This window comes from Excalfactoria chinensis, chromosome 3 (assembly GCF_039878825.1).
Source record: "Excalfactoria chinensis isolate bCotChi1 chromosome 3, bCotChi1.hap2, whole genome shotgun sequence".
NCBI lineage: Eukaryota > Metazoa > Chordata > Aves > Galliformes > Phasianidae > Excalfactoria > Excalfactoria chinensis.
Genome location: NC_092827.1, coordinates 76,877,126 through 76,903,690, shown reverse-complemented (window position 1 = coordinate 76,903,690; position 26,565 = coordinate 76,877,126). Strand labels below are relative to the sequence as shown.

The 26,565-nt window shown below is 45.1% G+C and overlaps 1 protein-coding gene across 2 annotated transcripts in view; it reads left to right on the top strand.

Moving 5' to 3' along the window:
- MDGA1 (MAM domain containing glycosylphosphatidylinositol anchor 1) overlaps positions 1-26,565 on the top strand; it is a 128,684-nt gene that overhangs the window by 26,031 nt on the left and 76,088 nt on the right. For both annotated transcript variants that reach the window (XM_072332526.1, XM_072332525.1), the window contains exons 2-5: positions 14,518-14,657; positions 17,368-17,542; positions 21,958-22,154; positions 24,980-25,112. In XM_072332526.1, the coding sequence (XP_072188627.1) occupies positions 14,518-14,657; positions 17,368-17,542; positions 21,958-22,154; positions 24,980-25,112 (645 nt within the window). The remainder of the gene's footprint in view (positions 1-14,517; positions 14,658-17,367; positions 17,543-21,957; positions 22,155-24,979; positions 25,113-26,565) is intronic.

Genomic DNA, 26,565 nt, shown 5'->3' with positions numbered 1-26,565 from the left:
GAGAAACCATGTGGACAAATGTACTTAGAGTGAAGTCTGATTAACAGTTTTCCAAAAAGTCTATGTTCCTGTTGACAGCTGGCAACATCCTGTTGATTTAAGTCTGCCAGTAACCTACTCCTGCAACCTGTGTGCTTAAAGGCATGGCAGCCTTGTGGCTCTGCCACCCATTACCAGGGCATGTGTCTGGGAACACAGACACAGAACGCATCTGGAGGGGTTTTTTTGTTCAGTGAGCTAGGAGGTAGTCTCTGTGCATCTGCTGTGATGGCAGAAGGCTGGTGCTCAAGAACCCATCCAAGAAACATTCTGTATGCCTCTCCATCTCTGTTTCCCATGGAAGTAGCTGCACTGCGAAACACTTTTGTAGCCACATTTCTGGGATTTGGCAGAAAGCTGGACTGGCTCTAGTGTTGCAGAGCGAATGTGGCTGTTTGGAGGGGTCTGTCATTGCTTTGTAATTACTACATTCTTGGTGTTTTCCATCCCAGTTCTTGTGTGTACTTTCTCTCTTTGCCCCTCATTTATTTGCTTGAAGAGATGCTGAGCACTCATTCAGCCTTTTTTAGCTTACCCACTCAGGCTGTCCTTAAATGAAGCATCTCCATCCTGTTATGATGGATACCGTGTTCTTCAGCTTACAGTGCATAAGTAATGGTCCTGAACTGTCTCCTAAAGAGTGGTAGATTTGATGGCTATTGGCTTGGGAGCTGTTGGAATTGTAGAATCCTTAGGGTTTAAGTGTTAGTCCTTGAGTGATAGACTCTTTATCATAGCCATGGAGGCAGTATGCAATCTGGACCTGGGCTGGAAACAAAACATACTCATTTTTGGACTTCTGTATCATTCAGTCACTGTCACTGGTTCTGTAACTTATTAGTTGATTGAAAGATAAGTGATCCCATCTTGAACCAGAAGGCTGTAGTGGTCAGTAATGGAAAAACACAAAGCAGTTTTGTGCCTTCAAGAATATAGAGGAAGGGAAAAAGCACAGCTGATCCAATGGGAGGGAGGTTTGGGGGTTTGAGCAACCTACAGGTGATTTGGGCTGCTGTGGGAGACAATAGACTCAATCATTCTCATATGGAAGAAATGTAATGTGGTTGGTATCTATCCCAAAGAGCCGTTGAGCTACTGGTTCTTGATGTGTGGGATAATAAGCTGCCTGTGCACCAGGGGGCCTTGAATCCTGCACATCTGAAGGAGCTACTGCTTTATCTGAAGGAATTAAGAGATACTTTACTCTTTCAAGCTAGTAATTGGAGACCAAGGACTTGGGATATTTGGGGATGGGGCCCTACGGGTAAGCTTACATGGTTGTTGTTTTTTCTTTTCCCCAATCAATTTTCCTACCTGATTGTGGAGTCCTTAAAAATGAGTGCAGCTGATTTCTCTCTACCCAGTCAATTCCTAAGGCACCAGAGGCACCAGTTGCTGTTGAAAGGGTTGTGGGGCTCAGAGCCATCCTGCTTCAGATGTTTGGTATTGCATTTAGGAATACCAAACATGAGATTTTCTAGGGTGCTTGAGAGTCTTAGTTACCCAAAATCAGCTTTAATGTTACAGCACAGTTATCACAAAGAAAAGGAAAACACTTGGCATTCTCTTCTAGACTGATGGTATTTGGCTTAATTAACAGAGAGCAGGCTGTCCCCACATGCATCCAGCTCCACCTCCTCATCCCTCCTATCAGTATCAGCTTAGATTTGTTTTTAATTACATTTTATTAAGTGTTGCACAGAACAGTAAAACCGACATCAGATTACTGAGGATATTAATCCTCTGCGCTTCTATAGCACAGTACGTCCGGTGACAGAGGATTGTTTCACAAACATCAATTACAAAGCTTCATAACCCCCCTGTGAGGAAGGTAATAGCCACAATAATACTTAGCACTTATACTGTGCCTTGAATCTTCAAAAAGCTGTACAAACAAGCTTTAAAGTACCCTGCGTGGCAAAGTAGAGTAATCAGTCAAATGATGCAAAGGGAGAGAAAGGTGTACCAAGAGGACAACATGCTTGCCTAGGGTCTTGCATCAAAACAAATTCTGGCTGAAATAGATTATCAGTTTCTGGGTTTCTTTCCCTCTTTTTCTACTTTCTTTGTGTTGTAATTGAGCAGTGATATGTAGGAGTGGTAGAGGGTTGAAGACCATGAGCTGAAGAGGTCCCCATAGCTGAGCACAGATTATAGGATACCATATCTCCTGGGTGAAGTTAGGGTAGCTTGGCTGAATAACTTCATGTTAAACAGCGTCCTGAAGAGCCATTTGCAATCAGTGCTCAGTGGTGACTGGTGGTTTGGATCATTTATGCTATTGCAAGTGAAAACCTTCTGTATTTAACCAGTAGCTCCCCAGATACTTGAGCTGGTTCACTGCCCCATCCTTGGTAGGCAGTGACAAGGAAAACATGGCTAGGAATTAAACTTTTTGTTCCTCACTTGTTTTAGGATGTGATCAGACAAAGAGAGAGAAGGCTGTAGTCTCAGTGACTGTACTGTGTGGCTGAGGGTCTCATTTCTGTTTGGGTAGAAGTGATTATTTTTGGTGGCCTGGTTGCACCCACTGTGGGGATCCAATGCAGGGCTTCTCTCTTCCCTGCTGACTGGAGAGTTTGCTTTCCTCTTGTCCTCTGTGGAAACCAAGGGGCTGCTTTGTTCTCCGTGGGGTGGGCTGCCAAAGGCCTGGTAGTACTTTAAATAAAACTACATTTCTTAGTTAAGTCAAGAGAACATCAAGTGAAGCTGAGGAAAAATGATTTTAAAATATGCTGAGGTCTTAGTCTGCTGTGGCCTCGACTAAATAGGCCAAAGCCTTTTCTCTTGCAGAAGAGAGTCTGAGAACAAAAGTCTTTCAAGATCTTTCCTTTTCAGACACACGTCCTCTTGGAGGCTGATGTCTGTCAGCATTTCAGTCTCTCGGAGCTTTATTTCCTTGGTGTCAAAGATCATCTTGCTTCCTTTGCAAGGCTGTCAGCAAGACCTCGGCTGCTTTGATATGGTTGTGTTCGTCCCTGAATTCCCTGTTGTACAAGTGCTCAACAATGTTTGCACAAATGCAGGATCTCAGGCAGTGAATTAATCTGTCCTTACCCTCCCCTGTGCAGCCAGCCAGATGGGAAATTATTTTAAATACTGTCCCATGAGCATTAGTGCTTCCTCATTTCCCTCTGCAAATCTCTGGTGTTTCAGATGATCTTTTGACTGTGCACAGATGCGACGTAATCAATTCATAACCCTGCATTGTGGAATTCCTGCTCCAAAGTTCATTGCTATCAGTCTCTCACCAGGGAGCAGCTATGCCAGCATCAGCCTGCCTTGCTTCTCCTTGCCTGTAGTTGGATTTTATTTTTTTTGTAAAACTCTTTGCTAGTCTGTTTTCCATCTACTCCCTTCTTTTCTTAAGCACCCCTTGCAAAGAGATGCTGTTTGAGGGGAGACACAGTTGGGTGTGTGCCAGAAGGTGGCAATGCCAGAGCTACTCTCATTTTGCAAGGGCTGGGGAACGCTCCCGAGACCAACAACTGGCACTTGTGGTCAAGGAGAGCACATCCCCTTCCCAGGAACAGCCTTGCAGTACTGTGTTAGGCAACATCGGGCACATCCATAGAGCACCCTGTCTGTGCAGGGAACAGCTGCAGGTGCAGAGGGGATGACAGAAGGTAACAGCAGACAACTGCATGCTGAAGAAGCTTAATTTTATTGTTTCTGAGCACTTCCGGAAATGCTACCCATCTGTGGGGCCTCTACTCCTCCATCAGCTCCGAAGTCCCTTGAGGAACAACAGGCAGAAGACTGGGCTGAGGAGTGTCTGTCTAGGAGAAGCAACGTGGCCAGATGTGCTGCACAGCTGGAAAGGAGCGGATGGGTAATCCATTAAAGGGAAATGGTGCAAACTGTTTGTTGCGGTGTCAAGAGTATTTCAGCTTGTGGCAGATGCGGAGTGACAGAAAATGTTCCCTGCGTGCAGAGAGCCTGACAGAAGGGGGGGAAGAGGGGGGAGTTCTTCCATGTTCTGCCAAAGCAACTGGCAGGGGATGCCCCAAGTGTGAGACTCTCTTATAGCACTTGCGTGTGAGAGGAGTAGCAGTTCCTATGTCAAAACTTCTGCACTTTAAAATCAGTCACAAAAGTGCCTTGGGTTGAATCAGCTCCGTGCACCACTGCCCTCTCCTGTGTGTGTGGGGGGGGGATGCTGGCTGTGCAGATGGGCTGTGCTACACACCTCTGTCCCTTCTGGGCAGGGTGACCAGCGTTCTGCCCCTCTCATAGCTCTGGTGTCCCCAGGTGCCACTGCAGGTGAGACATCCCTCACCACTGCTTTTCTCTGCTGCTGTGAACGAACACAACTTGGTGCACAAATCAGGGATCTGATCTCAGTTCTGTGTGAAAAATGCTTCTTAACCTTTACAGAATTGCAGCACTTAGTCCTCACTTTAAGAATGAATTTGCAGAGAATTTGCAAGTCAGTTGGTCCAAATTAAGACTTTTTTTTTTTTTTCCCTAAGTGTCCTCAGTAAGGATTTTAGCTTTTGTTAGTCTTTTTATTTGTCAGGAATTAACTTAATAATGTAGAAGCACATGCTCTTCAAACGTGGCGTGTAATTGAAATTCATTGGCATCTTATGCCTAGGCTAAATTTGAAGAAAATAGGTTCTGATTAAACTAAGTTATTAACGGTTACTATATCTAATTATTGTGACTATGTGGTTCTGCTCTGGGTCAGGTGGGACATCATTATCCCAAACTCAAACAAATTCACTACTTAAAATGAGAGCTAATCAAGAGGAGAGATCTGAGCACTTAAAGCACCCTAAATAGTACCAATTCTTTCTGTGGTGATGCCATTAAACAGCATCATCGTGACTAAGATGTATTACTATCATTGGCTGAAGATGAGACGAAGCTGAGGCTTAAAAATATCACGGATTTTTCCTCTCATTCTCAACCTTGACATAACGAAGAGAGAAGAAAAATAAGTGTGGAAACCTTTATTTCGCTGGTATAATTTTCAATGAATTTTCTGGGCTAGAACTTTTGCCTCAAGGAGTAATTGCCAGATTTCTGTGCTGTCTGTATCTCTTCCATTCACAGTATGTGTTTCTTTCATTTAACTCTGTTTTCACCTGGCTGTGGGTCTGGCAGTGGTACATGTGAATGCTTCTACATCTGTCTGCACTGTGTTACCCAGCGTGCTGCTGCTAGTAGCGGCATTTCCCTACAAGAAGTCCCATTCGTTTCCCTCCCATCTGCCCTTATCACCAGAAGGGGGACAAAACAAAGGACTAACAAAGATAAGTTCATTCTACTAATGAGATTCTCTAAAACACTGCTACATGTTAGTTACTTTCCTAGTGAGAGTGGGAGAAATTTTCCATGAAACATTCCTTCCCATTCCCTAGAAAAATGCCAAAGAACTTGGACAAGAGCATTTTAAATGGCATCTCTCTAGGACTCCTTTGTTGCCTATTTTGCTGCATCTAATTAAAAGAGAAAAGTCTTTTAATATTTAAGCACCATTAACTCAGCTGAATTATTAAATGCCAATTTGCATTATATGCATAAACGAATCAATAAGCAAAGAGAATAAAACAATGGAGGTGGCTGGGGTTAGAGAGATGTCAGCTCCTCTTATCAGAACCAGTGGGAATTGCTGGCTTGTCTGCCAGGTTGTGGTTATTAATTACTGGTACTTGAGAGAGAAAGAACCAGGGATTTTCTAGTCTTCTTCACACCAAAGGCGCTGCAGGGATGTAGAGGATGCTGTCAAGATAAAAACAGTGCTGGGCTTGATTTCCAGGGTGTCAAGCAGCCCCAGTTGACTCAGCTTTGCTGAAAATCTGCTGGTGTTTCCTTTCTGTGCTTGCTGTTTTCCTTGGGTGTGGAGCTGAGCTACCACGCTTGCTTTCCCCTTTCTTCAGGTCATTTTGCTTGCTGGCAGTAATCTTCAGCCTTGAGTTTCCTGTGCTGACAAGAAGAGATATGGGGGAAAACATCCAGTGGAAAGCAGTTTGTCTTGAATAAGCTCTTCTGAGTTGCGCAAGAGGTTTCCTTCCTCTTCTTCCTGCAAGTGTGGACTTAGTGCTGTGCTAGGCAACCACAGAGGCTGCAGGCTAGCGTTGGCCTCACAAGGTGCCAGACTGGAATTAGGGATGCAACTGATGGGTGCCAAGTTTTGACCTTCACCTGGGGCCCTGGCATCACTGCCAGGACACGGCTGGGCTCTGTATGCGGCTGCCCATCCCCATGGGGTGGACTTTGCTTCTGATGGCTTGGGATGATTGTGTGCCTCTACCTCTCAGTGCAGAGCTTCAAGCAGAGATAAGTCCTTGCTGCACACCACTCTTCCATAGCAAAATTGGGTATATGTTTTTAAGGTACCTGAACTAAAGTTAGCCTTTGTACTTCCAGCTCGTTCTAACTATGGGAAGAACAAAGCTGTCTCTTAGTGAAACTGTATTTCATTCTCTCTCCAGCTGCTCTTATCACCATCTCACAACTGCAGTGATTTCCCTTAGCCATGCTCTGTTCCTTTTGCTTCCTATGGAGGCTGGGCAAATCAGCAGGTAAACATGGCCGTTTGTTGAATCTTTCCTCTCCCGTGTAGAGACAATGTTTGCACTGTTGTCACAATGTGATTGCTCTCATGTCCTCAGCTCCCTCTGAGCAAGCTCACTGGGCTCTGGAGCAGCTCAGCCATGTCAGGAGAGGATTTAGCACGGACTCAGGGCCTGAGTATTTGCTCAGCTCCTCAGATGGGCTTTGTGGTCTGCACCAAGCTCTGTGTTTCAGCAGAAGCTCTTCTGACAGAGGTGGGGCTGGTTCAGTTGTCAGTGCAGGAGAGACTGGGCCCTGCGCTAAGGGCTGTCTCTGCTTCACCCAACTGTTATGTGCCTGTCCGCTGTGGTCAGCGGTCTCCTATGGCTCCCAAGGTAGCAAGGAATCTTCTCTTTGAACAGCTCTCCTCTGCCTGCCCTTCTGGTGTTTGCCATATCCCAGTTTCCACCTTAGCACCGTCTCTCCTTATTTTTCTGGTTTGAGAGCCTCAGCTGTTGTCTGATGCTTTTTTTTCCCTTTTGATATGAAAAAGAGCTTGTATTTACTCATTGATTAGAGGTCGTGCACCTTTGCTCCCAGCGTAGTTGACAGATTAGCAAATTGACATATCAGCCCTTAGGAAGGGATGAAGAATTTGTATTGTACTCTCCTTTCATCTCCTGTGTTAAATAGTCCAGTAATTAAACTACAGCTGAGTTTCAAAGTATGCTGGTTTATAGATCTGTGTATGTGAATCTCTGTTGAATAGTCACTGTTGTACCAAAGTGACTCAGAATATAAAAAGGGAAAGGATGTAGAGTAAGCAGTGTCAATGATGACTTTGGGAACGAGCTGATCTTGAACTTAGGGAAAAGAGGAGAGTATCTAAATCCATTTGATTGCAAAGGTTCTTACCAGAAGGTCCTGGAGCATCATTCATGGGTTGTGCTGAGAAGCTGCAGCATCTCTATGAAGGCATTTTTCTGGTCTGAATGTGGATATGTAGCTTCAGAGCATGGGAAAAGAGAAATGAGAATAGAGAGTAGAAAACATGAGATGTATGGAGAACAGCTGACTCCTGTCTGCATCCAGGCCAATCTCAGCTCTCCTGCTGGCTGAGTGCTCAGCAGCTGCCTGGAACACAGAGGTGAGTGGTGTGCTGGAAGCTGAGAGCACAAGGGCTGTCTATTTCTGCAGCCCTCTGTTTTCTGATGAGACTGCCTCATTTTTTGAATATTTTAGCAGCTGACAAACAGTGTCAATCTGTGTGTGGTACCTAAAAGAGAGGATGCTTGATTTTTTTTTTTTTTTTTTTTTTTCCTCCAAGTTGCTTGCCCTGTTTCTGTTTTACCCTAAAATGCTTCTGAGCATTAAGTAGCAACCAGGCAAGAAATGGGTTTTGAAAGTGCAATGCTTTGAGTGCTCAGCTTGCCAGGTTCACCTTGCGTGAGTGTGGCTCTGTGGCTCATTGGGTTTTGCAACAAGATTTAGAGATTCGGTACAGGCTTTGAAGCTGGTACCGTGGGAAGTGGGTTGGAAAAAATAGTCTCTTTTATGACTGTCATGAGGCATACTTATTTTATAAATTTCCTAACCAAAGCTGGAAGCTCCCAGGACGGTATTACTCAGATACAGCACAGGTTCTGATTGCCACCATATCTGGAGCCCCAAATGGTTTGAAGGCAACCTGCTTCATATCGCTGACATTAAGTCATCTGTACAAATTCCCCTCAGGCTCAAGTTAGGCAGTGATACGGAGTTCATGCCAGCGTAATGTTGTGTGTGTAACATCTATCACTTGATACCTATCAAACAAAACACTTTGATTTTTGCTCTGCAGCTCAATACTTTGCAGTTAGGTGGACATGTGTGAGAAAGTTTGGGGAACACCATGGGAAATTAATGATCTGTTACAGGCAGGGGAACTGGGAGTTACTGATGATCCATTGTCTCTGATGCTTCAATAAAACACACAATACTCTCCTTCGTTTTCGATAGAACAAAGACCTCGGAAGCAGCTGCTGCAGTCACTGGGGGGTGTACCTGTTATTCATAATATCTCACATGGTTTTGTTGCTGATGTTTTTCTAAAAGAAACAAAATCATACAGATGCTTCAAGGAAGTGACATTGATTTAGGAGAAAATTATTGTAAGACCATGCAAATCATCTGGCTGAGCTTTATGAAAGGGAACTCTGGTTTTGGATATGCAATCAACCAGGGTTGTAAAGGCTGTCTTGGCCAAGTTTCATTCCCTGTGAATGTTTTCCCAAACTCTGATTTCTGTGTTCTTCCCATCAAAAAGTACTTTCTTCCCTTTGTGCTCAAGAGTGTGATGAATTGTTATGTCGGGTTAGGCATGGTTGCTTTGCATATCTCAGAAGTGGTTGTGTTTTTGTTGTGGGTGGATTGATGTTTGTGTTCTAATCACAGTAAGGAGCCAGGCATTTTGCTGCCGAAATACGACAGGTTTCCTGCTGCAAATTTAGGCCAAGAGTCCAGTAAGCAGATTTTTTATTTTTAAGTATGTGTGCTTTGGACTGCTGTGAGAATGCTGATACACAGGGAGCAAGAGAGTCTCAGTGAAGATCTGTCTTGCTTGGGGCTGTAATCCTTAGTGTCAGCATGCCATTAGGGCTTCCTGGAGGTTTTTGCTTTAGGACAGCCTTTGGTATGGCTGAGTCACCTGGGCAGCAAGCTATGTTAGCAGAGCTGGCAGCAGGAGCTTCAAGAGAGAAGCATTAAGCTTACGGAGGCCATGAGCTGAAGGCAGTGCTGGTGGTGTGAGAGAAGGCTTGGAGCAAGGAGTGGGAGACCTGAGAGTGTGAGTGTGCTTTGCTCCTCATAGCTATCCCTGGGGAGCTTCTGTTCCAGCCTCCCAGGGCAGGCTGCATGGAGACATCATGTACCTGAGCTCCTTTACACCTGACTGCTGTCACTGCCTCTCCCTCTGCCACTGTGCTGGCCTGAACTGCTGATAGGTACGGGCGGTCTTCAGCTATTAATACACTATTGATCCATGGTCCTCCTGACAGTGTTAATGGACACTGATTGTATATTATTATTTCCATAATCAGCCTCAAGCTGGAGTGAATTTTCCTTTTCAAACAGCCCGTCGATATCATGGCCAGTATTGTGGGATGGAGCAGGCTTGGTTAATTTGTACTGCTGGAAATTTTGGCAGAGCCTGTGGTCTTCATCCACAGTGGAGAAATCAATGAGACCAGCTGAATAGCAATGGACCATACAGCAACCCAGCTGCCATTCCCCCTACCCCCAAGCAGACATAGGCAGGATGTTCTGTCTGAATCTCAGGATCCTTGAATACCTTTCCCTTCCTGTTAACCTTTCTCACTCCTGTGGGGAAAAACAAGGCCTCCTCCATACACCATTCCATTCCTCCATACCATTCAACAAGATCTGGACAGACTGGAGAGTTGTGCAGCTAGGAACGTGATAAAGCTTAACAAGAACAACCTCTTAGGTACCACTTGCTTGGGACTGAAAAGGTGAGGGGAAGATGCCAGCAGGTTCTTGAGGGTTTTCAGCAGCAGATGAGCAACCAACGCTCCTCAGCTGTGCTTCCTTGTAGCTAAGGAATTTAAGTCCATGGCTTCTTTGCATGGAGCTTGCTTGGGCTTAGCTGGGTTCTGTGAAACCTTGCCTGGAGGCAGCCAGGGGGACTGCATTCCTGTGCAGATGAAGGCATTGATGGATGACAAAGCCTTCTGGTGTGGCTGCCCAGAGGGCTTGGCTACAGGGAACATGACTGTGGGAAGTTTGCAATGCTGGTGGACTGTCTGGGAAGGGGGTAAGCACTGAAATAGGACTTTAGCTATTCCTATGTTCTTTTTGTTCTGCTGCAGCACATCTGTTCTCAAGGGACACTCCTCTAATTTCCACCCAAAATGTAGAATGTGTAATAAACTGATACAGACCTAAGAATGCCGTTGCCTCTTTGTCTTTTTGCTTTCTCCCTCCCTCTCTGCCTTCCTTGAGCTATAGATTTTCATTTGGCTTCTGACAATGCAGTATCTGTCTCTTACTACCTTCTCTGTGAAGGACTTCTCATCATTACCATCACAGACAGGGGATCTCAGGTTCAAAAAGATGAAGTGGCTAGACCTGTGAACCAAATGCACGTTACTCAGTCCTCTCCAAAGAAACAGTTCTTTTCTACTTTTTAATGATATTAGCAACCTCTAAGCACCAAGAGTGTCATAAACTTTCCAGATTATAGTAATAATAACATTGTACAGTACATTGCACTGGGAATAAAATTATTTTACCCACTCCAATTTCCTTTTGTTTTAATGTGTGAATATATCAAATGAAAGCATAGTAGGAAATCTCGATGCAGGGGCCAAATGTGTTGCAAGCCAGCTCTTTCTGAAGGAAAGGTTTAATGCTGCAGGTTCAGAGCTTGAATTTTGCATTGTGAAGTGTCTGGTTTTGAATATTTCGTTGGCTTGGTTTCTCTGGAGTGCTTTGTGCTTTTCTGCTCCTAAAAAGTTTAGTAGGACAGGCTGTATCTGCAAGACTCATACATTGTGGGATGCCTCTGAGAATGGCTGAGATTCTTTCTCTGTCTCCAGCATTGGCCTGATGCTCTGAGCTTTCTTTTCACTCCCAAGGGCCTTCTTGAAACTCTTTCTTCTGAGAAACAGGTCCTGCAGGACGGCAAACTGTCATCATCCTGAAATCCTCCGGGAGACCTGGGATGATGTCAAACAATAATGTATTCTTTCTGTTCAAACACATTAGAAGTACAATTAATCCTCACCATCTCTCTGTCTATCTGCAGTTAGAATGATATAGCTTTCCTAGTCTTGGTGTGCTGTGGCAGGCTGAGCTTGGAACCAAGACTTCTGGAGTCCTATCCTATGATTTAACACAATTCCTGGGGAGCTGGATTCATCCCTTGCTCAGCCCCTAAACCTTCACTCCTATGAGGTTGTATCTAAGCTTATTTTCTCTGCCTCCCCTGCTATCTACTTGAGCGCTTTTCTCTCTAAGTCAGCCCCAGGCTGTTTGGTCTCCCTTTTGGAGGAGATGGGTTCATACAGGGTTTAAAACATGGCAAAATGATTGTTGGTCTTGAAGGATACCTGGTGCTGTGATTGCAAGAGAGATGTTACAGCTTGAACAGTAGTGATTCAATTAAAGTGATGTCCCTTTCCACTAAATGGAGCTTAAGGTATTCCTAATGGTAGCACAAAGCTGAATGCGCACACCCTTGTTTCTAAGCTTTGTGACAGCCCAGGTGGACCCAGGGGGGATTGGGGAGAGAAGAACAAAACTGTGACACATTTATCTCCAGCATTGTCATTTTGCTATAGATTAGTGCTATCTATTGCTTTGCACTGCAGAGTAAGGATTCATTTATATCATATTTCTATCAAACTCAGGCAACAATAATAATGACAAAGCATTTTGGTACCACAGTGGTTACACGAAAGCCCTCTTGTACAGTACAACTGTAGTTAATGTTTTGCTGTGGAAATTCCCTATGTAGAAATGCCTTTAGGCAGGTGGCAGGGAGGTTACAGAAAACAGGTAAAAGTATGGCAGTGGGATGGCCAAAGGGAGAAGCATGCATGTTGGAAGGCTTGAGGCTAAAGAGCTTGTGCACCATGTGGGGCACAGTCGAGCAACTCGAGGCAACGTTTAAGTGGAAGTGAGATCTGCAGATAAATATTCTAATTCTCCACGGGGTGCCTGGCAATTAGTTTTCGCAGCAAGGTCATGTTTGCAAAGGGAGAACAGAGCCACCAGCCGGCAAACATAGCCCAGAGAATGGAATGAGAGATTTCAATAGCTTTGCTGCTGCAGGGTGTCAGGACCCCACTGAAACAGGGGTGATATAGGTCGGGGAGAGTGTGCTACAGGATAGGAAGGGACAGGGTTTTTCTCTTTTAATCATAGAGCAGGGAGACTTCAGCATCATGGAGTACATCTTGGCACTGTGAGCAATGTTCTGCAGTGCGTGTGGGTAGAGGTGTTATGGTGTGTCTGCAGAGGGCTGGAGCAGCGTGATAAGAGGCAGTGTTTTGGATTAAAGTGTACTGGTAAAGGTTATATGGGCATGGCATCTGAATTGCTCCTCTGCCATTGTTCACTTGACAAGCAATCATGCAGTCTTTTACTGTCACTGTTTTACTTAAAATGCATATATGTGTGTTCATACGTATATATGCACATACGTAAGTTTCTGCTTTCTCCTTCCTTCTGTGTTCAACAAGAATTTTCTGCCATCCAGGCAGGGGAAGGTTGCTCAGCTGTATCAGTGGAGCATTGACTGCTGGTTTCAGAGATGGCAGGCAAGTTCCTACAAGTCCTGCAGATGAAAAAGATTGAGGGATTTGTCCATGTTTATGCCATCATATGCTGTTCAAATAAAGATATTGCTTCTCCTGGTCAATAGCTTGGGTAGTAATGAGCCCAGTATGATTTTGTCAACTAAGTGACACCGAACTGGAAGGGCAGTGAGGGACTGGCATGGGTTGCCCAGAGGACGTGGTGGATGTCCTGTCCCTGGGGGCCCTCAGGGTCAGGCTGGAGGATGCTCTGAGCACTCTGGTGTAGCTGTAGCTATTTGTTTGTTGCAGGGGAGTTGAACCAGCTGACCTTTCAGGGTCCTTTCCAACTCAAACAAATTGTGATTCTAAAAAGAGGGAATAGCTTGCTGCCTGAGTGCTGGGTGACCATGCCATGATGGAGAGCCCAGCAGCAAGAACAGCTGGCTGCTCACGGCCCTGCGGCCACTCTTGTGTCATAGCTGCTCAGGGATCAGTGCTTTGTGGTGACACCAGTTTGTACAAGCTGACCTCAAAGGCAGATCTCCTCTGCTGCCCAAGCCCAGCCTGCCTTGGGTCTGTGCTGCTGGTGGATGAAGCCAGCATAAATCTGAGCACTTCTATTTGCCATCTAGTTGAATTTAGAGCATTTTGGTCATGCCTGGAGCAGAATGAGAAATTGCTTAAAAAAAAAACAACCACCAAAAAAACACAAAAGAAAACAGTAGATCAGCTAACCTCAAGGAAAAAGTGAGCGCTCAGTTCAGCTGTAACAGGTTGTACAAATCAGTGTTTGTTTCAGAAGACTCGCTCAGGCTCTTTGCTTTAAACCCTTGGATTGCCTGTCTTGTCATTGCCTTGTTAGTTTGTGTTGTATTTCACTAATGGCAGCTGGAGCTGTGACTCTGGAGTCACCTGGAAGTGCTGCAGCAAGACGGGGCAGCACATCCCAGGGTGCTCTCACTGAGGTAGTGGTTCTTAGACACATGTGTGGGTTTCTCTGTTCCTTGAAGTGTGACTGGAGTTTTCCCCTCGAACAAGCACAGGTGTCTCATTGGGCTGCGCAGTCACTTTCAATACATCTCAGCTGCTTCAGTGCTCACAGAGATGCTTTTGGAGCAGGGAACCAAAGGCTGCTCATACAGACCTCTAGAGTTAAGGTGATTTTGTTATTAGATCCTGTTTTCTCGCTGTTTCTCTCTCTCTGCTATTGGTTAGAGCTGTGGTGTATCATAACTGCTGGTTGGGGATGTGCAGTTTTTAAACTCTGCTCTGGGAACTTTGTTTCCATGAATTTTTCCCTTGCACAACTCTCTTGTTCTCCTGGCTGGACTGGCAGTCACTGGTCTCCTCCTGGAGTTCTGAGAAGAGTGAGGGAGCCCTCAAGATAATGCATTTTCTGGTCCCGCAGAGACTGTTCCCTCTGGCACTGGGCTGCAAAGGGTCTCTGTGTAATTTGGAAAATACTTGTTTTTCCTGTAGCATGCATTTTGCATGTTCTAGGGACATACCAAAAGCTGAGTCTTTTGTATCACATATCCAGCACTGTCCGCCTCTTCCTTTCTGTGGTTCAGGAGGTGGTTTTTCCCACCCTGCTGTGGGCACAGCTGTCACAGGCAGTGGAGTCAAGGGGATGGAGTGCTGCTTGTTTCCTTCGTTACCTCTTCTTTCCTCTCCACAGCTCCTGCTCAGGCCCAAATTATCCATGCTGGGCAGGCATGTGTGGTGAAGGAGGACAACATCAGTGAACGTGTTTACACAATTCGGGAAGGGGACACGCTGGTCCTGCAGTGTCTGGTCACAGGACACCCCCGGCCACAGGTAAGACTTTAGTCTCACCTGTCAGAAGGATACCCAGCTTTCTCCTGCATGTTGGAGCCAGGTAGTGAGTACAAATATTAACTGTTCTAACTGTGAAGAAGCCTTGTTTTCAAAGGTTCTGGTCCAAACTGCTTTTCAGGAGCCCACCCAAAGCATCTAGTGGTATACAGTATGTGAAGTTTCTCTCAAAATGGAAGAGCAGCTCATTCATTGTACAATCCACCCTCAAACCTTTGACCCTCTTTCTACAACAACCTGAACAGGCTAGGGAAGGTTTGACCCACATGCTGGCCACAGGGAGTAGGTCCTTCATGGCTCATCTCTCTCTCTGATTCTCTGGATGTGCAGCCAAGGGGAACTTGCTTGGGGGAGTTCAGAAAGTTGTTTGTGGTGCACTCCAGAGAGTTTCACAAAGACCCCACTGGTCCTTGCTTTAGAGCCACCAACCAGAGGCAGATTCAGACCTGCAGTGCTGGAGATGTTCATACTGTGGTCAGCCTCAGCTCAGTAGGGAGGCTTGGGAATGAATATGGCTAACTGCTGCAGTCCTTTCCCAGGGTCCTTGGAGGGCTGCGCAGTCTCAAGTCCTGTGCAACCCTCTCCACCCTCTTCAAATACTCAAAGCAGGCTGGTTCAATATCAGTGTGAATCTGTCTGTAAAGATGCTGAACCAGAGCTTAGGTCTGCCTGCTCTTGGACAGTGGCAGGAGTGGCAGCTGATGCGTGCTAGGAGGCAGGGTGTGCCAGAATATGCTCAAGGGATCCAAGTACGATATGTGCCCATTCTTGGCCCTTTTTGTCTTGCCAGTCAAAGACATTTGTGCTGAGCAACTATACATTAGCATATGCCAATCAACCCCTCCATGGACCTGCTTGTGAAGAGATGGTTTACTGAGAGGAGACAACAAAGGAGAAAGACTCAGAGAGCAGGATTTGAAATGGGTTGTCCATCAAAGCATATCTTGGAAGCAATTAAAAAATAAGCAAGCAAGAATAATCAGCCAGCAAGAATAATCAGCCTGGACTTGTGACAGTGCTAGGTGGGTGATAGCTGTGTACATCAGAAGCGAGGAGGATGGTGGAGCTGGCTCTACCTAAGGGTGCTGAACATGTGAGAAGATGCTGGCTGTTTGAGGAGATTTGAGCCTGAGAAAGCAGAGATTTCTGTAGCGGAGCCTGATGCAGACAGCATGCTTGTGGGCAACACTGAGATGTGATATTGCCCAGATGCATACAAGGGACACTGTAATGTACAACCAGGCATGACAAGGGAGACTGGGACCTGCGTACATTAAACATGGCGTGTGTCTTATTTCTGCCCTCACTCTTCACAGATAGATTTCTTTCCTAGCTAAGCTCTTTTCCTAACCTTTGTTTAATCTTTTCTTTTCCTTCCTATCAGCCAGTCATTAAAGTATGAAAATGTGGCCAAAATACTTAAATGAGATTGAAATTGAAAAGATTAAAGAGCTGGCTGAAGTATTCTTGCAAACAGGAGACTTGATGCCCTCAGACAATTTCATAATAAGCCTACAAAGGCTAAATAAATCCTTGATCATTAGCTCCAAAAGTCTGCTCAGCTTGGTGCTCTGAGACTGTGATTTAGACACACCTGTCCTTTCTAGAGCATCAGCATCGATCAGGTGGTGACAGTGAGCTTTAGGCAAAGCCTGGGGTTGGGGGGTCAAGGAATCTGATCCTTCCTGTCCATTGCCAAAGCTGAATGAAAGTCTGCCTCCTTTCTGTTGGCAGATCCTGTTAGATCCCAGCACCAGAATCTAGATGGCACAGGTATAGCAACCATTGGGGTCATCAGCCTTTAGAAAGGTAGTTCATGTTATAGGCAGCCAAAGGTCTGGAGTAAGCCATCTCTCCCTTCTATCATCTGGGCTGCAGAAAATGAGGGCAAGATTGTATTGATACTAGACTGTACCTCATCACAAACACTAAAATAATCTTTCGGTCTTTAGAAGTGTTGTCCTCTTGCCACCATTCATTGTGAAACACCGTGTTGCTATGTTGCCCATATCAGCTAGAGCTTTAAGACATATAACATATGGCCAGAAGTGCAAGATACCCTGAAATCTGAAGGGATTTTATTTTTTTTTTTCTTTTCTTTTTCTGTTGTTTTAAAATCAAAGTAAAAGTTTGTATACTGCAGAAGGATGACTTATAAAAATAACATACATGGGGTTCCCTGTGGGAAGGAGGCGAGAGCCAGATAGTAACAGCGGTTTTGACTGTCGGAAAAGCAAACAGCAGAAATAACCTTGCTGTCCAGAGAAAGATGAAAGGGTGCTGACTGCAATAAAAACTCTGTAGCTGTAAGCTGATGTCTTCTATAGCTTCATGGCCTGCTAGCCACGTGGGATCCTGAGGCTTAAAGCTGAAAGTCCTGTGCTGCTCATATAGTGATATTAAACTAAGCAAGTTAGAGGACTAGAGCAGGAGTGATGACTATGCTGTGTGTGTCTGTGTGATCTGAAGGATTATCCCAGGTGTTAGGACATGGGAATTGGTGATGGCTAAGAATTAGCAGCTAGCCTGCGGAGACATACTGAGATCAGCAGTTGAACTTTGGTAAAGTCTGGTGGTGCTCCAGGACCCATTTCTATAAATGCCTGGGAAGGAGGGAAAAGGGAGTGCTGCTGTCCCCTGGGATCTCTGGTTTGTGTCACTGGTAGTTTGTGTTTCTCTCATTCTTGTGCAGGTGAGATGGACCAAAACAGCTGGCAGCGCGTCGGACAAATTCCAAGAGACGTCAGTGCTTAACGAGACCCTTCGGATTGAGAAGATCCAAAGGCTGCAGGGGGGCCGCTATTACTGTAAAGCAGAAAATGGGGTTGGGGTCCCTGCCATCAAGTCCATTCGAGTAGATGTGCAGTGTAAGTCGTTTAGCGGCAACCCAGATCTTCCCACAGTTCTACTGTGTGTCTCTGTCTTGCTGCGGGGCTGGTAGGGAGCTGCATTGCCCTAGGACCATGTGCACCCAATTCAGTGGCAAAGGGACTATTGTGCTGTCTGTTTTTCCCTAAAGATCTAATCCATCTGGGAAAAAGATGTCTCTGTCTGTCCATGCCAACATTCTTTTCTAGGTACTGTGGTGTCTGTCGCTGACAGAAGTCCTAGCACTGGTGTGGGATGTAGCATTGTAGATGACTTCTGCTTTCTTTGTTTTCATTTTGAAGCTGGCTTGGTCTGTTTCTTGAAATCAGTAGTTCTTCAGATGTCTGGAGCATTTCTGAAACCCCACATCGCTAACTGGGATGCATCTGAAGAAGCTGAGTTAAGAAAGAATAGACACGAAGGAAACTATTGAGGATCCCTTGGTTTCAGAATTGATTTTGTATTTCCCTGGCTGCTTGTAATGCCTGACTGTCCTGTGTTCTGGCAATGCTATTAGGAGCTCTATACTTTTGAAGGTTTCTCATACTGATTCTTGGACATTCCTATGTTTATTCTTGGGCAGTTGTGGCCAAAAGGGGTTAGGCTTGTCCTATCCTCCCCAGATAGGAGGAATTGGAGATTTAAGGCTTAGGCAACCTGTAAAGGTATTAGCCCTCTAAGGGAAGATTCTGCTCATTGCTCTTGGATTTCCACTGTTTCAGATTCATCCAATCCTGTTAATACCATATTCCTCTCCTCACATCATCTGAGAAGGTCTAACCAGCAATGGACTGATGCAACAGCTGCAAATGATTTATAAAGCGCCTGGAACTCTCTTCCCCCTGAATCCATCACCACCTGGTCGCAAAGTCCTCCTAGTAAGGTGGCCTTTTGTGCTGATGTGTGCTGTTGTTGTCAGTGGAGAAGCCTTCAGGCTTCAAAACCTGAGGACGTGCCTGAAGTCTGGGCAGAGATTTTGCTTGCAGGAAACACTGCCTGGCTGCAATCTTTAACCCCACACTATCCAGTCTTGAAATGAGAGCTAGTGTGTTGAAGTGCTGTACCCTGGGATCTCTGTGTCTGGAGCGTGCTTTGGTTACCTTATGATCCACATTTGTGTTATCTAGCTTGGAGTGGTTTTCATCTCCCTTCCTTCCTTGCCTTACCCTGTACTGGGGGTAGTAGAGCATGAGCACCATCCCACAGATTTGGAGTATATCCATGATTGTCCAACCTTTTGGCTTGCCTAGGCCACACTGAGTGAAGAGGAATTGTCTTGAGCCATGTGTAAAATGTATAGTTAAGGTATGCAAGTAACAAAACCTGTTCTTTTTTTATTTTTTACTATTTTTTATTAAATCTTTTTTTAAAAGGGCAACAAAGCCATAGAGCTAGCAGATTGAACACATATGGCAGATTGCTTCATCTGAGCCTCTTGCCACTTTGAGTAGGATGAATATTTCTTCATGGGCATTGCCTAGCTTTGTTGAAGAAGTCCTAACACCCACCAAGCTCTGCTTGGCTTCTCTGACTGTTTCCTCTCTTGCATGGAACAACTCTTCATATTAAAAGAGTCTTGCTTTTCTCAGTACTCAATATGGCAACTTGCCAGAGTCCTTGTCTTCAGGAACTGGGCTGTTGCATGAATCTCTCTTCATGGGTGATGGGCATTCCCTTTACTTCTGAGATGCAGACTGGAACTAGAGTAATGTAGCATCCTGTGGTCCTTCATGCAGCTCTGACCTGTAGAACTGTGGGGCTAATGGGATGGCCAAGGGCTTTCTCATACTAACATCTACTCTGAAGATGGACTTGGTAATGTACCTCTGTTCTGCTCACTAGGTTTATGGGGAGGAGAATCTATTTTCTGCTAGTATTTGCAATAGGTATAAGGGAACACATAGGAACAGCCACAGTTTTTGTTGAACGCTCACCCAGGCAACCTTCATCTGAATGAACCAGAATATGAAAACACAACCCTCTTTTCCCCACATCCCTGTTTGTAGGTAGAGGTAAGTAATCACTCTCATTTGGACCTTGGTGTCTTTGGCAGCCAGTGCTAGTCTTCACTCATAGTATTAGACAGAAAGATTGTGTGAAGAGCGCCATTGGTACCAAGAGGATATCAAACTGGAAGCACTAACCTGTGTAACAAGTTATTCCTTTGCCCCAAGTGTGTGTTGAGTGAGACTCTAAAGTGTTGTTCAGATGCTGGCAGAGAGACAGCTGCAGTGTGGAGTATTTTTATGTGCAAGAGAGGGAAAGGAAAGAAAAAGAAAGAATAGATGTTTACAAGCTTATATTGCGCATGAAACATCCCATGTGATCTTCTCCATGAGCCGCCTTGGGCCAAATTTATCATTCGTGCAGCTCACTGACATCAGTGGCTTTACTTGTACATCAAGCACATGTGTATTGTCGTAGGTCTTATTTTAGCTTTTCTCAGGAGGACTAGGCTTACAGCTGACTGCTATTGAAGAAGGATGGAAGATTTGAAGGAGGAAAGGTCTAGCTAGAAAAAGGAAGGTAATATTTTCTATTTGGGATGTATCTGGGAACCAGCAGACTTGAATGGGGAGTATCTTCTTTCATGGATAAGGAAAGTGTTTTGCCCAGCATCCTTCAGAGAAATGAGACTCAGAGGGTTGGTAGCTACTGAGTTATTCATATAAAGGGTGAACAAATAAAGGGGGCTTAAGGAATTCAAAAGAAGGAAGACAGTGCCCAAAGTCCAGTTCCAAGAGAATTTGGTGTAAAATTTAGTCATGGCCACATGGAGACAGCAGTTCATGGGGAGGGGCCATTTATCTCCAGTTGTGTATATTCTTCTACAGACTTGGATGGTTTTTGTGTGTTTTGATTTTGTTTTCCACTGCCTTGTCCACAGCCCTACTCATCTCTCTGAGCTATGTTATGGTCAAGCCAACAAGCATACAGCTTACAAAAATATGCAAATCCAACAGTTAACACTTATGATTCAGCAGAGAACATACGTTATTTGGATGACTAGTTAGCAGAAACTCAGCTCTTCTCCCCCGCTTCCTTCCTGGGAGCCAGACATCCAAACTTGCAAATCTCTAAAACTATGTATCTTGAAAATTAGGTGACACAAAAGAGCTGGAGGTGATGGGTACATGTCCTCTTTCTCTCTGCTGTTATGTGCAAAAGACAATGCTGGCTGCAGGAGGGCATTCTGGATGTGTGTGCTTTGGTTGTTTTTCAGTTGAAGATGGGTTCATAAAGCTTCTGAAAATACAGAAGTGCTTTACTGAGCTCAATGGATGATTTTGAAGGCATGCTTAAGGCCGTGGGGCACATTTCAGTTTTAGAGGGCCGAGCTGTCCCAGCTTTTCAAATGGGTTTTTATATTTAATCCTACTCAATATCAGAGTGGCTCTGGAAGGAGAAAGATCCATCTCCACTGAGGTTTTCCCTTTCCCCATGTTTCCTTGACTCCTTGATGTTCAGGCAGTTATGTCTGATTCAAAATAAATAAATAAATAAACAAAAAAACCCTAACAAGGTAAAGATCTCCTTTTTAGAGGGAAGGCAGCCAGTAGGGAGCAATGTGGCTTGGGTGGAAGCATAAAGTACGCTCCAAGTACCCTCCCTCCAGGGCTATTGCTTGTATCCTTGCAAGCAAAGTCATTGGTAACCGTTGAACCAGTGACAACAGTTGTGTGGTGTGGATATAGTGAAGGAAGATTTGGAAGGGCTACTTTCTGTAAAAGGTGAAAAGAGAAAAGAAACTGATCAGTTTAGGAGTGTGTGATAGAGATGCAGTGAGTCAGTGTTACTGAAGAGTCAGCACGGACATCGTGAAGGAGAAAATACAGACAATACTTAAACTGGGAATAAGAGGGAAGCTGTACACACCTACCACTATGTTTTGCGTCTGATGTTCTAGTGGCACCCCAAGTGCACTTGCAGTCTTGTCTGCCATGGGCTTAGCCCTGTGATTTCAAAAGGGGACTGGAAGGTGGGAGCAGAGGAAATGAGGATGTGGTAGAGTTTCCCAGGATCCTTCTGGTTTCTCACTGAAGCTGATAGTGGTGATTTGGGGTTGTGAGGTGACATTGGTGGTCAGATGACCAGCCCATTGGTCAGACAGGTCTGTGGCAAATAGATGGTTTCCTGGAAGACAACATGGAATCTACAAACTGGAGGGTGCTTTCTATTCTCTGAATGTTGTGTGGTGAGCGGGAGAATTCTGGCTTCTCCTCTCTGTTCCCTTTTGATGCTGTTAGTATTACCTGCCCTCAGATCAGTTCTGAATTCAGCAATTGTCCTTGGCCAAATCTATGGGAGCTTCCCCTCTCCCCTACAGCCCCTGGAGCATCATCTGCTCTGCAGGCTGTACATGCAGACAGTGCTTCACTAACAACTGCTGCGGCCCTCCTTACCTTCCTTCCAGATCTAGATGAACCAGTGCTCACTGTTCACCAGACCATCAGTGATGTACGTGGCAGCTTCTACCAGGAGAAGACTGTTTTCCTCCGTTGCACCGTCAACTCCAACCCACCAGCTCGCTTCATATGGAAACGGGGAGCTGAGACACTTTCCCACAGTCAGGACAATGGCGTGGACATCTATGAACCCCTCTACACACAGGTGAAAAAAGGCAAACCTCCATGAGCTTGTGATGAACATCTTAGTGTAATATCCTCTGTAGTGGATGGTGTTTCTCTATCTGTGTGTTACAATGGTGGGGAGAGGTTGGTGGGCAATGCAAGGAGCACCAGCTCCAAAAAGGGCTGGTAGGTTTTCTGTTTATAGGTCCTCAGGGAGAAAGAGAAGCAGGAGAGCAGGAGGGAGCATGGCAGCCTAGTGTCCTTGGCATGATATTTCTTTCCATTTTGGTACTGTCCCTGAGAGCAGGACACAAAGTTTTATGTAGCTGTGGGGTGGCTGAGACTGTTCTCCAAGCAAAAAAAAAAATCTCAAGATCGGGTCTCCTCTCATTCTGTGCTGCTTTTTTCTTCAATGAGCACCCAAGTTTGATAAATAGGAGAAAGTGCTTCCTATTTAGCAGTGTGAGAGAATGGCAAGGATTGCAGTGGGCTTGGTGAGGTAAATCTTAGAATTGTTTGGGTTGGAAGGGACTCTAAAAGGCCATCTGGTCCAAGTCCCCTGCAATGAGCAGGGACACCTACAGCTACATCAGGGTGCCTAGAGACCAGGCCAGCCTCACCTTGAGCATCTCCAAAAGATGAAGAGATTTTCCTACTGGCCACAAGCAATAGAGGCTGGGCACTCTCTGACCATCACCGTATGACAAGGTGTTGTTTCACATCCTCTCTGTTCCCCTTGCTTGCCTGTGCTGGACTTGCCCTTGCATAGCCACGTAGCCCTCCTGAATGCCACTTTCTTCACAGTCACTTTCCTGATCACTCGGTGGATGATTGAGGGGGTTTTTCTAGCTCTGAACGCACTTCGGATGTCACTCAGTACTAGAACTTACGGAGGATGGCTAGGATGGATAGGAAGGGAGGGCTAGGAGGGCGCATCCTGAGGGCACTCATTTCATCCTACACCCAGTTCTGTTCTCGGACGCTCCCAAAGCTGGGCTCTAAGCATACTGTGACTGAGTTTGATTTCTGAGCGATGCCCCAGGCAACCTTTCAGTTAATGCAATTGTGTTCATGTTTTATTGAAACACACTATTTCTGCAAGTCGTGGAAATGGGCAGCCAAATGGAAACATGAAGGGGGATTAGGAGAGAGCTCAGAGCTTTGGGTTCCCAAGCAGATTTGCAGAAATGCTGTAGGTCAGTGCTGCTGTTTGGTCTTGAAGAGAGCTTTGTCTTGTCTGGTGATCTGTGGCATCCAACCAGGACATCCCTGTCCTCAGAGGAAGCCACCACAGGTACATCCAGCTTTCATTAAGCTCTCTATGGTTAACAGGATACATTGCTTAGCAAGAGGATGTCCTAGGACTTAAACTGTTTTCTCCAGATAAATAAGGCATTTGGTGTAAGTTCACTGCAGTGCCAGGTTAACACGTAAATGGCCCCACACCCTGCAGCTCCAATCAGACAGTGTTCCTGCCCTGATGAGGCTTTGGGTTGAGAAGAGTTGAAGTTAGGTGAAGCACGCTTCTACGGCACATCTGGAGAGTAAAACCTTCCTGGAGCTCAAATAAATTGTGCTTAACAAAACATTCTTCACAGGGCTCATACAATTGTCTGAGACAGGCAAGATAAACTGCTATCAGAGTCAGGTTCAGGTAGCCCTTTGCTCTAGAAAGGACAAAGATTTTGCTGTTTTAAGCTTTTAAAAACTTATTTACTCTGAAGGTTTATACACATTTACGCAACATTTACTAATCAATAAACTGGATACGTACGACTGTATAAGTCCCTAGCTGACACGCACGTTGTAAATGCCATCATTTGTGCAGCATAGCAACAAATCTCGGGGGACAGGACTTCCATAGGGTTATTGGTCTCCTAGGTATTTATCTTCCTAATTTACTCGGTTCAAATCCTTGTTCTCTGCATATTAGCATGCCTGAGCTCATCGTCCAGTCCCTTGAGGTTGCCTCAAGAGGATTTGTCATGCTGACACCTTCTCACATTTACAGGCAATTACGGAATGGTTTCTCCAAAAGAGATTTAGACAAGCACAAGGAGCATAGCAGCGACAAGCTGTCGTGGGAAGACGTATGAGTTGCAGGGTGTGCAAACCACAGGATGCATCTCCAAGCTTTCCGCATTCCATAAATAAAAATTTACGGAACACATCTATTGTTAATTTAACAACTTTATTCTGCTTTTATAACATGATGGAGTGCCAGCAAGTGATTCTTGTGTTTGTTTGTTGCCATAGCGTGAGAAAAGGCTATCAAACTCAGTGCAGACACTCTGGATTTATGCCAGCATAAATGAGATTAGAATCTGGAGAAAAGAGATCAAAAGGGCTGGGGAGGGATATTTGAGTACTTCTCTGAATTACCTTTCTTTCTTTCTTTACTGCAATTTTTGTGGCTTAACTACTGATGGTCCATATTTAGGCCAGCATCAGCTGTGGTTTACTTTGTTTTTGCAATGTTGAGTCCCCACTGACTTTATTTAATCTCCCATTGACATCTCAGCATGAGCTCAGGGTCTGTCCTTGGACATTTAAGGCTTTTTTACTTCCACGAGATGATTGTGACAAGAGTTGACACGAAATTAATCCCAGACCCATTCGGCACTGCTTTCAGGTTTTGTGACAGTCATTTGCAGGGTGTTTTGAGAAATTCTGGAGGTGGAGGGAGCTGTCCCTGCAAATGCTTTGTGTCTCCTTTGTGTATGGCTAGGAGGGTTTGGAGTCTGCATAGCTTCCTGAGGTTTGAATTGTTATTATTTGCAAGCCTTGTGCCAGGTGATGGACTTGCAGCAATGAGCTGTACTTTGTACACATGTATCTTTCTCCTCCTTTCTCTCTGACTCCCAGGGTGAAACCAAAGTCCTGAAGCTGAAGAACCTGCGGCCCCAGGATTATGCCAGCTACACGTGCCAGGTGTCTGTCCGCAATGTCTGCAGCATCCCTGACAAATCGATCACCTTCCAGCTCACAAACACCACAGGTAATGCAGCAGCCTGCTGAGCAGCCATGGCCTCTCCAGGCCTACGGCCTTTAGAAGACCACCTGCAGTTCACACGTGTGACTGACTGTTGTAAATCCTTAAGACAGGAGCTCTGTGGTCAGGGATGCTTTAATTTCTTGCAGCCAGTGCCTCGATCAGGCCTTCTGTGTGATCATTAAAGCAGACTACATGTAGGTGTTGGGGCACAATGGAGTTTTTAATCCAGACGCTACTTTATTTATTTATAATTCTAAGTGATTTTAAAAATAAATTTAATACAGTCTGGAGGAAGGCAGCTGCTGCAGAAGTCCTTACAAATAATTCATCCACATGTGACTATGTGCTGCTTTGTAGCGCTGCACTCAGAGCACTCCCAGCCCAGGGGTCCCACGGGTACGGATGTTTCTGGAAAGCAAATATCCCTGGTGCCTTCCCAATAAATAAATCCTAGAACTGCACACATGCACACAAACACTGATATCCATGCTGGCAGGGTCTGAGCGCACCTCCAGTTGCAAGCAGAATCAATTTGGTGCCTCTTGCTTGACATGCAAGAGCTGAAATCATGTACCGAATGCATTGCAAAGACCTGACTGCAACCAGTCCATTTAACAAGAGGGAAGAAAAAAATAAATAAATAAAAGCGTGACAGAGTCCCCGCTTGTCTTGAATATTTTCAAATAATAAGTAAATGTCAGAAAATTGCTTCCAGCTCTGGGGTATTCCATGATCAGAAAGGAAGGCGATGTAGGTGTTTGAATTATTCACCTCTCTCTTCTGTAGCACAGAGTAGTTTGTATCCCTGGTGTCATCTTTATGCAGTGGAAACAGAACACTTTTGATGTTGACAAGTGTTGATGGGATATTGTTGATACAGTATAAATTATGTTTATTGATCTGACTGAGTCCAGGCTGCTGAACAATAGTTGCTTCATTTTATTAAGAAAGAAAGAAAAAAAGAAGTGAGCTATAGCTTACGTTGGAATAAAAATATTCTCCTTGTGGTAAGATCTCTGCGAATACAGCTCAGGCAACTTGTGTCACTTCCTGAGATTGTCTCAGAATGAAACTGCAGAGAATGCTGCTAGAATATTCCCTTTAAAAACCTGTGTTCATAGTGAGGAAAGGGATCCTGGCCAGCTGCTATTTCCTGGTGTGGCTTTACCTTTGAAAAGTTTTAAAACATAACATTTCTCTTCACTCCCCCTCCCCTCGGACAGCCCAGCCTTTCATTTACTGAGTGAATAGGGAAAATGTATTTTCAAGTTGTTGCCGGATCAGAAGCCAGCATACATCTGAATTCATGGAATTGTTAAGGTAGGAAAAGATCTCTCAGATCATCTAGTGCTTCTATTGACCAACCCCCACCGTGCCCACTGACCATGTCCCTCAGTGCCACATCCACACAGCTCTTAAACACCTCCAGGGATGGTGACTGCACCACCTCACTGTG